General features: G+C 42.0%; 1 protein-coding gene across 1 annotated transcript; it reads right to left on the bottom strand.

The window, feature by feature from the left end:
• Nucleotides 1–265: 265 nt before the first annotated feature.
• LOC149279571 (nucleoporin SEH1) lies at nt 266–11,208 on the bottom strand. The gene is made up of 9 exons (XM_089501070.1): nt 11,098–11,208; nt 9,973–10,023; nt 9,392–9,538; nt 7,542–7,753; nt 7,183–7,281; nt 6,411–6,551; nt 3,637–3,797; nt 2,646–2,793; nt 266–452 (listed from the first exon to the last, which is right to left on the bottom strand). The coding sequence occupies exons 1-9, from the start codon at nt 11,206–11,208 to the stop codon at nt 266–268; spliced, it is 1,257 nt and encodes a 418-aa protein (XP_089357196.1).
• Between the last annotated feature and the right edge of the window lie 5,349 nt (nt 11,209–16,557).

Genomic DNA, 16,557 nt, shown 5'->3' with positions numbered 1-16,557 from the left:
AGCTGATGCCAACAGGAGATCCCAATCTGAGCCTGTAAATTAGTGATCAACTCGGGTTAAGAGATGGATGGCAGCCTATAACCGGAAAGGGCAGGTTCATTTCTATAATCTTCCATGGGGTTCCTAAGAAAAATGCTTCTTCCAAATGAAGTTGGTTTTAACATGCAGTCCAAACAGAATTGAAAGAGGAAACAGAAAAAAAGGATAAAAAGGTAGCATGTATGAATAATAGGAGACGCTTTAAGGCAGTTTTTCATAGATGTAACTATACACCTTGATTTTCAAGTAAGGTTTTAAGAGGTGGGGGTCTGTATCGTCTGTGAGGGTGTATAGACGATGGACTTGGGTCTGCATCACAAGGGTGCTCAACCAGAGGAGGTGGAGAAATAAAGTGTGCATGACTGGACCATCTTGATCCAGGCTTTGTGCTGTCCAGTGGGGGAAAGATACACCTGGAACAAGGGAAAGGAACAAAAACACCAAAAAAAAACGAGAAGGGGGGGGGGGGGGAAAGTATAGTAAATGAAAAGTACTGAAGGGTAGTATACAGACATGCAGAGAAACTTTAAAATCATGCCAAAACAGAACAAATAGAACAACCATGGGACACGCGCCTGCTACATCGATTTAGAAAATCATACAGCCCCTTTGTATTAGGAGATCAGGGCAAAAACCTAGTGATAAGTATAATAATACGTTCACAATCACTTTATAATACATTCTAACATTTCCACATCATTTAATATGACATTCCAGATCTCCATACTAAAACATATACAAACAGAACAAGGCAATATTTCCAATACCATTCAAGTGGCTGCCCCATCTTAAAAAAAGAATGCTCTGTGCAGATTTAAACTGTATTCATTGAGCACTAAAACTGGCTAAAATAGTTTTATTTTATTAATTGCGCCACTAATAGACCAGGAATTTTGTACATCATTACATGAAAAAAAGATTGAATCAATTGTTAGCATTTCGATCGAGCAGCCAGTGCTCAAGCCCAAATATTCAACACCCCTGATCTATCTGCAGCCTTTGGGACCTGGAACACTGCAAAGCACATGCTACGCTGAATACAAATTTGGTCCTAAATGATCACATATACAATAATTGAGTTCAGTCACACAGTTCATGTTGTATTCTAGGTACATACTAAGCACACAATTTATTAGATGGTCTTCCCACTACATCTGCTGAATGGGATACACAAAGGGAACCTGGTAACTCAAGATACATTTTATTTTCACTCCTGGAAGGCAAAATAGAGTACACATACACAGAATGGGCTTAGATTTGTATTTAGTAGTAAGCAGGCTGCCCGTGTATCTTTGTAGAACTCAAACTGCGCTGGGGAGGGGGAAAAGATCGCCATCCATTCCTGTGTGCATGCAACAAGCAGCAAAACAGCTAAGTTACTCCAGTTAGCTTGGAATCAGCTGTGCTTTCTGTTAAGGACATAATACAAACGGAAAAGGGAAAAACATATGCATCATCCATAGAAACAGTGTTATTGTCACAAGCAAAACGTGGATCTTTTTTTTTTTTAATCGTACATAATATTAGATATCAAAACTGAAAACTAATAACACAGCAGCTGTGCCCAGATGAATAAAGAATGCCATTAACAGTCACGTGGGCAAAAATAAAGTTCCTTTTAATATGCTAAGAATAAGGGCAGTCAAGGGATGCAAACTGAAGTATAATATATATATATATATATATATATATTCATATATATAAATATAAAAGCAGTGCATGTGGGCTCAGGTATGTTATATCTGTGCAGCACAATGCAGACAACACAACCAAATATATTTCCATTGTTATCCATCATTAAGGGCTCTCTATTTAAAATTATATATATATATATTTTTTTTTATTAAAAAAGGAACAATTTACGCATTGATGATTCATCGAATCCTGTCTATGCTATTACAGAATTAACACACCCTGTATGCAATTTAAGTGATTTTTATTCACTACAATTGTCCATCATCCCGCAATGTGTTAATTACCATCCAACCACAACCAAGTCACCGTACCGAAAGGGTTAAAAGGAAAGGGGGCAGATTAATATAACAAAGGGACAGAGAGGAATCTCTCTTTCGTAAACAATTAAGAGGAAATGAATATGGCACACGACATTTAAAAATGAATATGTGCTGTTATTCAACACAGGGTTAGCATACGGGACATAAGTCTACTACATTTGGGGGATAGGAAATCTGTTGCCTTTCAGCAGTTCAATGGAAAATGTCATCAACTCCAATGTGGATTAGTATGGTGACAAATGAAATTTTTTTTTTTAAATATATAAATAGGAGATTTCTTATTCATAAAGGTTTTGTTTATCGTTCTCCCAGTGGATTCCCGTGTTAGTAAGGAGTTGAATTAATGTGGTGTGATAGTGGATGGGGGTTTTCTTAAATAACATTGATGAGCAAACACTACTCATCTACTAGACTGATCGCTTCCGAAAACATTTTGCCATTTCCATGATATACTGAATAACCAAAATATGCTGAAACTAGTACCCCTTGGATTGACTCCTACAAGGATGTAGGTTCCCCAATTATCAGAAGAGGTTAGGAAATTAAATGGCAAGAACTGTACACCGCCCCAAGCTCATCCTGACATCTTACCTGCTGGCAGAGGAGCCATTGACGGAGTTCTGCAGGCTCTGATTGGTCGATCCAAAGGACGAAACAAAGAATCCTTGCTGGGTAGAGTTCACCGGGTTCCCATCGCCCTTCAGAACCCCACTGCACTTCCAATTGTCCATGTAGTTTGCTAAAGAAAATGAATACGATGACATAAAAAGACAGAATTAAGCTTGTAATACTAATGAGAACTTTACGTCAACCATTCTGTCTTTAGCTAAAATGCATGACCTCTGGAAACTACAACATATGTTTTATTCACCCCTATAACAAAAGTTATATAGAGTAAAACAAGCATATTTTAACATTCCATTAGAGGATCTCACTTTATATCCCACTGGGCTTGGGCGCCTAAACCAAGCTACACAACAGGTGGATCATAAAATACCACCAGATAATTGGTGCTACATGTAAAGGGGAGAGTAGGAAACAGACCTGTTTACATTTTCATTAAACAGGCTTCCCTATCACCAAAGAACAACATTACATGATTTATTAAAACACTGCTGCTGCAGGATAAATTTTCGCTGTATATTTATTTTTCACGTTTTGTTACTTCGAGAATCTCTTCTATCATTTTATCATAATGGGTTCTCTATTAACGAGCTGATCAGGAGAGAATGCTGTATAAATGAATCATAGCTTTTATTAAAAAAAAAAAATTGTTCACATAGTTTACATAAATTAACATTTACTGGTAAAACTTTTTTCCTATAGGGTCATCTTATATTCAGGCTTTTTCTTTTTTTCATAAATTAATATTCAGATTTTGGGGGGTCGTCTTATAATCGAGCAAATACGGTAATTTAAAAGCCGCTAACCATTCTAATGGGATTGCTACACAATGCTAAAGCTTATTCAAAATAATTTGCATCATATTTTTATGCACAAACTGATTTTTCATTTATCACAGACAGAATACTTATCCTAATATTTTAGACAAACTTTATAGCAGACACATGTGGAGGTTTACCTTTCCAGAGGCGAACGCTTCCATCGTCTCCTGAAGATGCCAGCACCGTACCAGTGATGTTCCAGCTGACTCTCCACACCTGGGAGTTATGGTTATCAAACTGAGCTACCGTGTGGATTTCAAACTTTGTCACCGCTCCAGATGCAGAACTCAGCTCCTTTCTGCGTTAAAAGAAAACGAGTGCGTTTATTATTATTATTATTATTATCCTTTATTTATATAGCGCCAACAGTTTACGCAGCGCTTAATACAATACATAAATTCAAGGGATATGACAAGACAAGAATTGACAGACTAAGACAAACCGATACATTTGGTGGAGAGAGCCCTGCTCGCAAGCTTACAATCTTGAGGGAATGGGGTGACAAACATAAGGCATAGAGAAAGGATGAGAGGTAGTGTGGGGGTTGTATCGATGACAAGGAAGTTCTAGCAGCTAAGATGGTATGCTTCTCTGAAGAAGTGGGTTTTTAGATGTTTCTTGAAAGTTGGGAGGGAGAATGCTGAAGGTTCGGTGGAAGTAGATTCCAGAGATATGGGGCAGCTCGAGTGAAATCTTGTAGACGGGAAAAGGAAGAGGTGATGAGTGAGGAGGAGAGCCTTAGCCCATGGGAGGAACGTAGGGATCGAGTAGGAGAGTATTTGCTAATGAGGTCAGAAATGTACGGAGGAGCAGTATTATGGATGGCCTTATATGTCAGTACCAGGATCTTAAATTTAATTCTAAAGGTAATTGGGAGCCAGTGGAGGGTTTCACAGAGGGGGGAAGCAGAAGAGGAGCGACGTGCAAGGAAGATGAGCCTAGCAGCGGCATTTAGGATAGACTGTAAAGGAGAGAGTCGAGACAGTGGAGTGCCAACCAGAAGAGTGTTGCAGTAGTCAAGACGGGAAATGATAAGGGAATGAACGAGGGTTTTTGTGGATTCTTGGGTGAGGAATGGGCGGATACGAGAGATGTTTTTTAGGTGCAAGCGGCAGGATTTGGCGAGGGACTGAATGTGAGGGATGAAGGAGAGGTTTGAGTCAAGGATGACCCCAAGGCATCGGGCCTGGTTAGTAGGAGAGATAGTCGTGTTGTTAATGGTGATAGAGAATTCAGGTAGTGGAGTGGAGATGGAGGGAGGGAAGATAATGAGTTCAGTTTTAGAAAGATTAAGTTTCAGGTAGTGTTGTGACATCCATGAAGAAATAGCAGACAAGCAATTGGTAATACGGGACAGGAGAGATGGAGAGAGATCAGGAGAAGACAGGTAGATTTGGGTATCATCTGCATATAGGTGATACTGGAGGCCAAATGAGTTGATTAGTTTGCCAAGAGAGGAAGTATAAAGAGAGAACAGCAGAGGGCCAAGGACTGAACCTTGGGGGACACCAACCGAAAGTGGAAGGGGTGATGATGTCTTGCCAGAGAAGTTGACAGAGAAGGAACGGTTAGACAGATATGAGGAGATCCAGGAGAGAGCTGTATCTCGAATGCCTATAGAAGCAAGTGAGTGTAGAAGAAGGTGGTGATCAACAGTATTAAAAGCAGCAGAGAGATCCAGTAGAATTAGAATAGAGAAGTGACCTTTTGCTTTGGCAGAGAGCAAGTCATTGGAGACTTTTGTTAGAGCTGTTTCAGTAGAGTGAAGGGGTTTGAAACCAGACTGTAGAGGGTCAAGGAGGGAGGAGAGGAAGTTAATGAGGCGGTTGTACACAATCCGTTCAAGCAGCTTAGAGATAAAAGGAAGCAGAGAGATAGGGCGGTAGTTAGTCAAACAGACGGGATCTGAGGAAGGATGCAATCAAAGAAAATCAAAGCAAGACTTGGCTTTCCTACCTACAAAAACTTTCTGCCAGCCCTAGCAGTAAGCGGACATTAGGTTATCAGCATTGTGCTGCATTTCTGGGCAGGATATCTGCCAGTGACTACAGAAACTGTCAAATGTGTTATCCTGTGCTTGTTAATGGACTGAAGTAGATCATATGTATCAATGGGAATTACGCAAAGATATAATAATGACAAGCACAGGGATGGTGCCTTAGATCATTAAATATTACACAGGCATACATCTTATGCCTGGTGGTTGGAGTCAATGAGCTGTTGGGAAGTATTAAGGTGCCTTAGAATTAAATTCACTATTTATTATTGTAAATTTATTATTATAAATAGGGTTGACAATGGCGTACGATATGATGGTTCTGGGCCACGAGTGAAAACAGTCAGCTTGGCCCAAGTATGTACGGACAACCATGAAACATTACCCCACGGTCTATTTCTGGAACCAAATCTTTTGCTGTGCCAAGCTCCCTTTAAATTTTACTCCTGCCATAGTATCCATCGATAGTACCGTTCTGCTGTAAGCAGGTAACGTGTTCCAGCAATAAGTTAATGTATAGTATCCTTATATCAACCAGGGCTATTCCTCAGATGCCGTCCATAGACCTTGAAGCAGCTAATGTAATCTTTTCTCTGATGGATGAATAGCCATTTGCCTCGAAAGATCCGTTTTAAGACTTAAACACATATTGGGGTCTGTTCACTAAAAAAAGGTGAAGGGCAAACATTGAGCTTCTCATGCAACAAGGGCTGAGCTGGCCCTGCGCAATGCAAAGCTAAATCACAGGAGAGCTTTAAGGAATCTGCTGTTTACTTGCTGGAGAAGCTCATTGGGGTTTCCACTTCATAAAGTTGAAGATTTCAACTCCCTGATATCACTTTCTACTTTCATGAAACTTCTTTAGGGAATAGACCCTAGCGACTCATTTAGCGACCCCCCCTCCCCCCCACTCACCTTAAGGGTTTCATGGTAAAAATTCGGACATCTTTCGATGCCACAGCAAGAATGTGAAAAGATCGACCCAGATTTGGAGCAAAGGCAATGTCGTGAACAGGGTCTGTAACAGTCATGAAGGTTTCTGCTTTCACATATTTTCTGCAAAACAGAAATTAAAAAGAAAAAAAAAAATGTATAGATTTAAACACTTACAGTATAACGCAAAGTACTATACACAGACGCTGGCACAATGCGTCAGATGGCTCACATGCTGTTGAACTTCCAGCAAGTTAAGGTTGGTAATCATCATTATAGTTGAATATATGAACGGACGCATCCAAAGAATTGGACCGCAATTCATATAAACCATCCGGGAGCTTATAAAATGAAGCAACCCTGTGCCCTTTCTACACTTTATATATGCCTAGCAAATGTATAGATAAACCCATTAAATGTATCCAAAGTTAATACTGCAGCACATAAGATTGCTTTACTCCAGTAACTTTCTTCAGTGAGTGTATTTATGCTCACAAAAAAGTAATGCCTATTTTTCATTATGGATTTAACAAATAATTGAATATTCCTACGCTCCCTGCTAAAACAGCATAATCTTTAAGAAAGACGATTCTCTCTCAATAGAAATACTATCCATTACCCAGATCATCTATTTCTAAAACCTATTTACCGGCAGCTTAATAAATCCTGAACAAACACATCGCAGCGTGAATTTACTTGAAAATATTGTATAACCTGCCCTGATCCGGGCTAAAATGTAAATGGATTTGCTTACCTTGTATTTTCATTATATTCATATATCTGAACTTTTCCCATTATATTTGGGCTGCTGTCATCACTACCTACTGCAATCATAGGAGAATGGGCACGCGAGCTGAAACAAAAGAATGCGCTCTTAGTTGAATTCAGATGTACCATATCCGTGTTTTTTTTTGTTTGTTTTAACTTAAATAAAACAGCGACATGTAACACAAGGAATATATATGTCTTAAGAAATTGTGGCACCAAGACTTAAGTTACTCTGTTAAAAGGGACTAAATAAACAGTGGGTGGGTGAAAAAAAAATGTAGGTGGCCAAAACACAGGAAAAATGAAGGCACCGTCATGGTCTCCAGATCAGACGGCATGACTAACCTGGATGGATTCCAAGAGATGCAGCTACAGCTCAATTTGCAAGAGATTTCATGCTGTAGAGACCACTGGCTCAGGTTCATAACATCTGGGGCCTCATACACTCTCACCACCCCATCCGCAGAACAGGTGGCCAACATCAAACCCATGTGTTTCGGAGCAAATTTCACATCAGTCACAGAGGTCCGGCTGTCCACAAGAGTTGTCCTCTTAACCTAAATGTCAAAAGGAGAAATATATACAGTTTACATATTACAACCATACATACACATATACACACAGTGTACTGAGCCAAAGTTTTAGACAGGTGTGAAAGAATGCCGTCATTTAAGGACAACTTTGCAAATAGACTTGTTTGTTTATTTTTATCATTTAACAAAATGAGTGAAGAGAAGAAAAATCTAAATCAATATTTGGTGTGATGTCATTTTGCAAACCACCATCAGAGAGCCAAACTCACTAACAAGGTAAAGTTGCTGACTACAGTTTAAAGTCAAAGGTTATACACCTGTAGAGGACCATAGACACAGTGATTGGCCAAGGAAACTTAGTGCAGCGGATGAGAGACACTTCATGCTTACTTCCCTTCGTAAATGGGAGATGTGCAGCAGGGCCATCAGCAAAAACAAAACAAAACAAACAAAAAAAGTGGGACGCTGGTACACCCATCTACAGTGCCAAAGCCACACCGCCGACATGAAAATAAACTATTTATGAAAACACAGGAACTGGGGTTCAGAAAAAATGGCAGCAGGCGCTCTGTAATCAAGAGTCGACATTAGAAATATTGGCTGTAGCAGAAGGCAGTTTGTTGGTCGAAGGAATGGGGAGCGGTACAAGAATGATTGTTTGCAGGTTACAGTGAAGTATGGTGGAGGTTCATTGCAAGTTTGGGACTACATTTCTGCAAATGGAGTTGGGGATTTGGTCAGTTAATGGTCTCCAACGTGCAGGCAGATACTTAGCCATCATGCAATACCACCAGGAAGACATCTGATTGTGGTCAAATTTATTCCGCAGCATGACAACGGCCCCAAGCATAACATCATTATGAACTATCTTCAGCTTAAAGAAGAACAAGGTCTCCTGGAGTGATATTACGGCCCCACAGAGCCCTCATCGCAACATAATCAAGTCTCTCTTGGATTACATGAAGACAGAGAAGCAATTTAGGCTGCCTAAATCCAGAGAAGAACTGTGGTTAGTTCTCCAGGATGTTTGGAACAACCTCCCTGCCAAGTTCCTTAAGAATCTGTGTGCGAGTGTTTCTAAAAGAATTGATGAGGTTTTGAAGGAAAAGGGTTCTCACACTAAATATCGATTGGATTTAGATTTCTTCTCTTGTACTTACAACACATGCCACCTTTTTCTAATGGATCAATAAATCGGAATCTATTAATAATTCAAACAGCTTTTTATTTTTAGACCCGTTTCAAACCCTTGTTGGATATTTTCTCATTTCTTTTATATGTATAAATCACATAACCAAAAATAATTTTATATATTAAAGGATCATGAAAACAATTCAGTCTGATCACAAAATATTGATGTGTGCTTTGGGGGGAAAAGAATATAATTTCTTATATTTAGTATATCTGAAGATATTAACCCCTTCACAGTTTGACAACTGAAATTGGGTTACAGAATATCCACCATGTTTTTATTCTTCAAATAATTTCAGCCATTTTCTAATAGTGTTGGTAATACTGAATACAGTGAATATTTATTTTAACATAGAATATGGCATCCATAACATTAAAATGTGCGAGTTTGGGTTTGTGAGGCATAGTATTCCCGCGAGTAAAGTTCGTATTCATTCTAAATCTTGATTTCATAACGGCGAGCTATCTTACCCAGTGACTTTGTCCTCGTAATTTATCATTTGATTCGCCAACAATCTCTTCCCACACAGCAGCTGTTCTGTCGAATGAACATGATGCCAAAACCTGGCCAAATTCTGGATGAGCCCAAGTGACCCTCCACACAGATCCACTATGTGTCTGAAAAGAGTAATATACAAGAGACCAATTATCTGGAAAGTATTTCATACTTTTGGCTCCAGTGGTCAATGCATTCAGTGGAATAAACAATATGGCATAGCAGAGTATAAAATGTTTCAGATACTGGCAACATCACGTGAGTGCAGGTCCCATTTATTCCTTTCAGCTACCTAATTGCCAAAGGGACAGTCTAATGTCCCATCCTGCCCCAGCGATGCAGAACACATATGAAATTGATGGATGCCATTTCTGCGCCCATCACATCTCCTTCAAGCTAAGGCACCAGGGGCCATGGAAACTCAGATTCTGACAAATCTCCAAGCATTTGCACTCAAAAATACCGACACTCAGCGATCAGCCCTATATACAAACAGAAGGCCGTGAGAACCAGTTTGATCCGATGCTTGTACCACTAAAAAGAATACGATTCTTACCTTCCAACTGGCAGTACAGTGCCAATCGCCATTCTCACTTTTGTCCCAAACCTTAACAAAAGAAAAGATTTTCAGAGCAACGTAATCAAGATAAAGTCCAATTTCTGCCTTTATTTTATATCTGACCAATACATAAACACCCAATATAATGTATGTCATTACATCATACCATAATCCAGAGTGAAATGTATTAAGCGTAATTAGCTACACATGCAGTTCCTGGAGCAATGGGTCCAAGTTGATTTATATAGCACCATCATATTCCATAGAGCTGTACAATGGACAAAGAGGTTATAACAAGTAACATTTCACATAATTTGTACAACTGAGAAGGTGGTGAGGGATCATTACACAGGGGGTGTTTGACGTGGCCCAGACACACAGGTGTATCCTAACATAGACTAAACACGTGAAAGTACTGGACACGTGTATGTAGACTTACTGAAGAGCACACTGTACAAGAGCGAGAGTAGGACAGATGGGGTGATGGGACAGAACTGGTCAGCTCCCCAAAGTGATGGGTCTTAAAAACACATTTTTAAAGGACTGAATACCAGGGGAGACAACGAAAAGCTGGGGTCGGGCATTCTATACGATAGGGCTACTGAGTGTATGAGTGGCAGAGATGACCTCAAAGCAAAATGATGTCACTAATGCAGTCACTCACTAGAAAGCTGAGACACCTGCTACAACTCAAGCAAATATTAAGCTGTGTCAGGACTCAGGAGCCAAAAGGGCAATAGTTACACAAACATACAGTAACAGCCATCTGGCCGCCCATTGCCCCAGATGTAAAGTATATATATATATATATATAAATAAATACACACACACACACACACACACACACACAATACAGTATACAGTGCTAGAAATTATCTCGCTGCCAGTTAGGACACTAGTATAAAATAATTTTATTGTATTGTATTTTATTTTTGTTGCACATTCTTCGCTCAGGTAAGCACAAGCAATTTATTTATTACTACCACTGCTGCACCATTATCACCGGACAGTCTAGTAATCATTAGTTTTGCCCCATTCCCGGATAACCATAGAGAAGGACAGAGAACACCGATAGGGCACTGAGCAGCGTGCGCCCCGTGCGCCGCCCTCGCCCTCACTCACTTTCACGCTCTGATCGCTAGAGCAGGTCGCCATCCTCCTGCCATGAAAGTCAAAAGACACATCGTGGATAAGGTCTTTGTGATCGGCCGCGATGCTCCTCGCCACGAACATGCTGCAGTCTAAACGATAGCAACACAATTCGAACTCCTCCGGCGCCCCGCTTGCTACGTCACTCAAGCGCTGCCACAAAACTCCAATTCGCTCCTTTGCGGGCTTGAGACGTCATTATGCTCCGCGCATGCGTACAATGCAACGCGGGGCCTGGTCACGTGATGTTGTTATGGTAGCGTCGCTTTGTGTACGCGGAAGCGCGACTTATGTACAAAAGCAGCGCGACGCAAGGTGGCGATATGTACAAACAGACTGGCACGGTTATGTGATTGGTGATCAAACTGCTAGGTAAAGCATGGGCTTTATAGAGCCCTGTACTGAAACTGCGCTTTTAAAGCAGTGCAGGGGAGGGACAAACGGAAAATGTTTCTGTAAAGCAGCTATTTGTTTACACCGTGCGGTATACTCACCGTGCGGTATACGCTTTGTGTATCCGGTATAAGATCACCGTACGGTATACTCTTATATATCTGGTATAAGATCACCGTGCGGTATACTCTTATATATTTGGTATAAGATCACCGTGCGGTATACTCTTATATATCGAGTATAAGATCGCCATGCGCTATGCTCTTATATATCTGGTATAAGATCACCGTGCGGTATACTCCTTATATATCTGGTATAAGATCACCGTGCGGTATACTCTTATATATCTGGTATAAGATCACCATGCGCTATGCTCTTATATATCTGGTATAAGATCACCGTGCGGTATACTCCTTATATATCTGGTATAAGATCACCATGCGGTATACTCTTCTATATCTGGTATAAGATCACCGTGCGGTATACTCCTTATATATCTGGTATAAGATCACCGTGCGGTATACTCCTTATATATCTGGTATAAGATCACCGTGCGGTATACTCTTATATATCTGGTATAAGATCGCTGTGCGGTATACTCTTATATATCTGGTATAAGATCACCATGCGGTATACTCCTTATATATCTGGTATAAGATCACCATGCGGTATACTCTTATATATCTGGTATAAGATCGCCGTGCGGTATACTCTTATATATCTGGTATAAGATCACCGTGCGGTATACTCCTTATATATCTGCTATAAGATCACCATGCGGTATACTCTTATATATCTGGTATAGGATCGCCGTGCGGTATACTCTTATATATCTGGTATAAGATCGCCGTGCGGTATACTCCTTATGTATCTGGTATAAGATCACCGTGCGGTATACTCTTATATATCTGGTATAAGATCACCGTGCGGTATACTCCTTATATATCTGGTATAAGATCACCGTGCGGTATACTCTTATATATCTGGTATAAGATCACCGTGCGGTATACTCCTTATATATCTGGTATAAGATCACCGTGCGGTATACTCTTATATATCTGGAATAAAATCACCGTGCGGTATACTCTTATATATCCGGCATAAGATCACCGTGCGGTATACTCTTATATATCCGGCATAAGATCACTGTGCGGTATACTCTTATATATCTGGTATAAGATCGCCATGCGGTATACTCTTATATATCTGGTATAAGATCACCGTGCGGTATACTCTTATATATCTGGTATAAGATCGCCGTGCGTTATACTCTTATATATCTGGTATAAGATCACCGTTAACTTTTAACGTTAACTTAGCCTCTGTCTACACTCACTGGCCACTCTATTAGGTACACCTTGCTAGTACCGGCTTGGACCCCCTTTTGCCTTCAGAACTGCCTTCATTCTTCGTGGTATACTTTCTACAAGGTGCTGGAAACATTCCTCAGAGATTTTGATCTATATGGACCTGATGGCATAACGCAGTTGCTGCAGATTTGTCGGCTGCATGTCCATGATGCAAATCTCCTGCTCCACCACATCTCAAAGCTGCTCTATTGGATTGAGATCTGGTGACTGTGGAGGCCATTGGAGTACAGTGAACTCATTGTCATGTACAAGAAACCAGTTTGAGATGATGTGAGCTTTGTGACATGGTGCATTATCCTGCTGGAAGTAGCCATCAGAAGATGGGTACACTGTGGTCATAAAGGGATGGACTTGGTCAGCAACAATACTCAGGTAGGATGTCGCGCTTAAACAGGGCCCAAAGTTGTCCCCCACACCATTACACCACCAGCCTGAACCCTTGATACAAGGCAGGATGGATCCATGCTTTCATATTGTTTACGCCAAAGTCTGACCCTGCTCTCTGAATGTTGCAGCTGGAATCGAGACTCATCAGACCAGGCAACATACTGCTAGTCTTCCATTGTCCAATTTTGGTGAGCCTGTGCGAATTGTAGCCTCAGTTTCCTGTTCTTAGCTGATAGGAGTGGAACCCGGTGTGGTCTGCTGCTGTAGCCCATCTGCTTCAAGGTTCAACGTCTTGTGCATTCAGAGATGGTATTCCGCGTACCTTGGTTGTAACGAGGGGTTATTTGAGTTACTGTTGCATTTCTGTCATCTCGACCTAGTCTGCCCATTCTCCTCTGACATCAACAAGGCATTTTTTCATCCAGACAAATGTTCTCTCTCTTTTTCGGACCATTCTCTGTAAACCCTAGAGATGATTGTGCGTGAAAATCTCAGTAGATCAGCAATTTCTGAAGTATTCAGACCATATTTTTTGTCCTATTTTGCTGTGTCACTTATTTAAATAAAAATGTAAGATTTTTTTTTATGGTAGGGGGGTCATATTTGGTTTTGGACAGGCAAATGCTGGATTTTCGGTTTCAGTCCAGAATTTTTGTTTCAGTGCATCCCTAAGCCAGACAATGAAGTGATAGGCCTACACCACATCAATGTTTGGGTTAGTATATAGTGATAGGAGTTATGCTGCACTATTATCAGTGTCTGGCTCAATGTATAGTGTTAGGTGTTATGCTGAACCCCCGTCAATGACGGCCTCAGTGTCACAGTCCCGGCCGGCACAGGCAAGTGATTGCCTGTGAACGCCGGGCTCTGGGATCGCGTGTCACTGACTCGGATCCCGGCAGACACAGGCAAGCTGATGCCTGTGAACGCCGGGCGCCGGAGTCAAGTGTCGCAGACTCGGATCCCGGCAGACACAGGCAAGCTGATGCCTGTGATCCACCGAGCTCCGGGTCGTATAGGGCTTCCTCGGGGGGTCATTCTACCACGTTGCAGCAGCCTGCCTGCAGCAGTGGAGACCCCCGGAGTCACAGACTTACCCGAACTCGGTCCCTTCCTCACGGCAGGAGCGTTTCGTTGCCACGCAACTGGAGGCGTGGTTTGGACGGCTGACTGGAGCTTCAGTGGTGATGTCATCTTGGGGCGGGGTTAGGTTCTGGCGCCAGATTTAAAAGTCAGGAAGTGCTCTAGCCAGTTACCGTGTTGTGGTATTTGCGCTCAGTTGTGGTTCCAGTTTCTTCCAGTTATTTTTTGACCCTTTGCTTGCCTGACCTCTCTTTGCCTGCCGATTTTGTACTGTTGCCTTGCTGATCCTATTGCTGAACCTTGATTGTCTGACTACCCTCTCTGGATCTCGACTACGGCTTACCTGACTACCCTCTCTGGATCTCGACCACGGCTTGCCTGACTACCCTCTCTGGATCTCGTCCTCGGCTTGTATTGTTCCTGTGTTCGTGTCCTGATTCGGCTATCCAGTCTTTGCTAAGCCTTTCACCTTGTACTGCCAACTCCGTTCCTACTACCTATACCTACCTTATCTGGCCTCCTTGCTGTTGGGATCATCTAAATCCTGGGGTGCTGCTGCCAGGGGCTCCTCCTTTGGTTGTAGTAGTCCAGGTGGAATAACTTGCGCGGTAAGTGCCAGTGTAAGGGAGGTTGTGACACTCAGTATATAGTGATAGGTGTTATGTTGTACCCCCATCAATGCCTGCCTCATTATATAGTGATAGGTGTAATGCTGTACCACCGTCAATGTCTGGCTCAGTATATAGTGGTAGGTGTTATGCTGTACCACCATCAATGTCTGCCTCAGTATATAATGATAACAGTAATGCTGTACCACCTTCAATGTCTACGCCAGTAGGGGATATCCTGTCCTCCGATGACCTTCCGGGTTACGTCAGCAGTGACGCAACCCGGAAGGGAATGCCCGATTGCGCGTTTGAAACTGCGCGATCAGGCAGTTTACAGTGTAACAGCTTACCGGCTTTCATGCCGGAAGCTGTTACAGGAGATCGGACAGCAGAAAGCCGGCAATGCCGGCTTCTGCTGTCAGTGGGGAGTCCAGGCTGTCGTTTGACAGCCTGGACTCCCGTGCAGCGGCAGGGATGTGTCCCTGACGCTGCACGAAGGGCTGGACGTACCGGGACGTCCATAGGGGATTCTTAATAGGCCTTTTTTGGACGTCCCGGTACGTCTATAGGGGAATGAAGGGGTTAAGCAGCAAGTGGACATTTCATTCTCAAAGCGTATTAGAAGCAGGAAAAATGGGCAAGCGTAAGGATCTGAGCGACAACCGGATCAGAGTATCTCCAAAACTGCAGCTCCAGGGGTCCATACCTATCAAAAGTGGTCAAAGGAAGGAAAATCGTTGAACTGATTACAGGGTCATGGGCGGCCAAGGCTTATTGATGCACATGGGGTGGAATGCTGGCCAGCGTGATCAAATCCAACAGACGAGCTACTGTAGCTCAAATTGCTGACAAAGTTAATGCTGGTTCTGATAGAAAGGTGTCAGAACACACAGTGCATCACAGTTTGTTGAGTATGGGGCTGTGTAACCGCAGACCAGTCAGGGCACCCATGCCCTGTCCACTGCTGAAAGCGCCTAAAGTGGGCATGTGAGCATAAGAACTGGACCACGAGCAATGGCTGGCCCGATGAATCACATTTTCTTTTACATCACGTGGATGGCCGGAAGCCCCACCTCGCAGTTTACAGAACTTAAAGGATCTGCTGCTGACATCTTGGTGCCAGATACAACAGCACATCTTCGACGGGTCAGGCTGATTGGTCTATATATATGCTGAACGATCTGTCTGTTCCATACATACAACATAAATTATCACATCAATGTATGTGTATCTTCAGAATGACCATCTTGTCCTCATTAGCCATAATCCCTTCTGATGACTAGCTTACTGTGGTGACAGCGAGGCATGTTAAACCACCGAGTCCGCCTTTGTCGGTTACTGGGGTAGTAATCTTATTATGTTCCAGAGCTGCTCCATATTATGGTGTCTTTGAACAAAAAACTGTCAGGAAATGAAACCTGTTTCTGAGTGACTGTTCAGTTAGTTCTGTAGCATGTGGCGTGGGGGTAAATGGGGGTTATATTAATATGGTAAAGTGATTTTGGTAAAGTGCTCAGTTCCGGGGACTGAAGTGGTTTGAGTTCTCAGATGTGCTACATGAGCTCAGTATGAAGAAGCCTGCTTCCAGGAAT

Source organism: Sceloporus occidentalis, unplaced genomic scaffold (assembly GCF_023333645.1).
Source record: "Sceloporus occidentalis isolate IW3139 unplaced genomic scaffold, rSceOcc1.0.p SCAF_162, whole genome shotgun sequence".
Taxonomy (NCBI): Eukaryota; Metazoa; Chordata; class Lepidosauria; order Squamata; family Phrynosomatidae; genus Sceloporus; species Sceloporus occidentalis.
The sequence above is the reverse complement of the archived record's forward strand: the minus strand, read 5'-3'. Positions and strand labels throughout refer to the sequence as shown.

Bases quoted from the DNA above. Each gene is read 5' to 3' on its own strand.
- LOC149279571 (XM_089501070.1), bottom strand. From the start codon at position 11,208: ATGTTCGTGGCGAGGAGCATCGCGGCCGATCACAAAGACCTTATCCAC. The intron at 7,754-9,391 runs GTAAGATAGCTC...TTTGACATTTAG, and splicing joins TACGAGGACAAAGTCACTGG to GTTAAGAGGACAACTCTTGT. The intron at 3,798-6,410 runs GTGAGTGGGGGG...CTTTTAACGCAG, and splicing joins TTTACCATGAAACCCTTAAG to AAAGGAGCTGAGTTCTGCAT.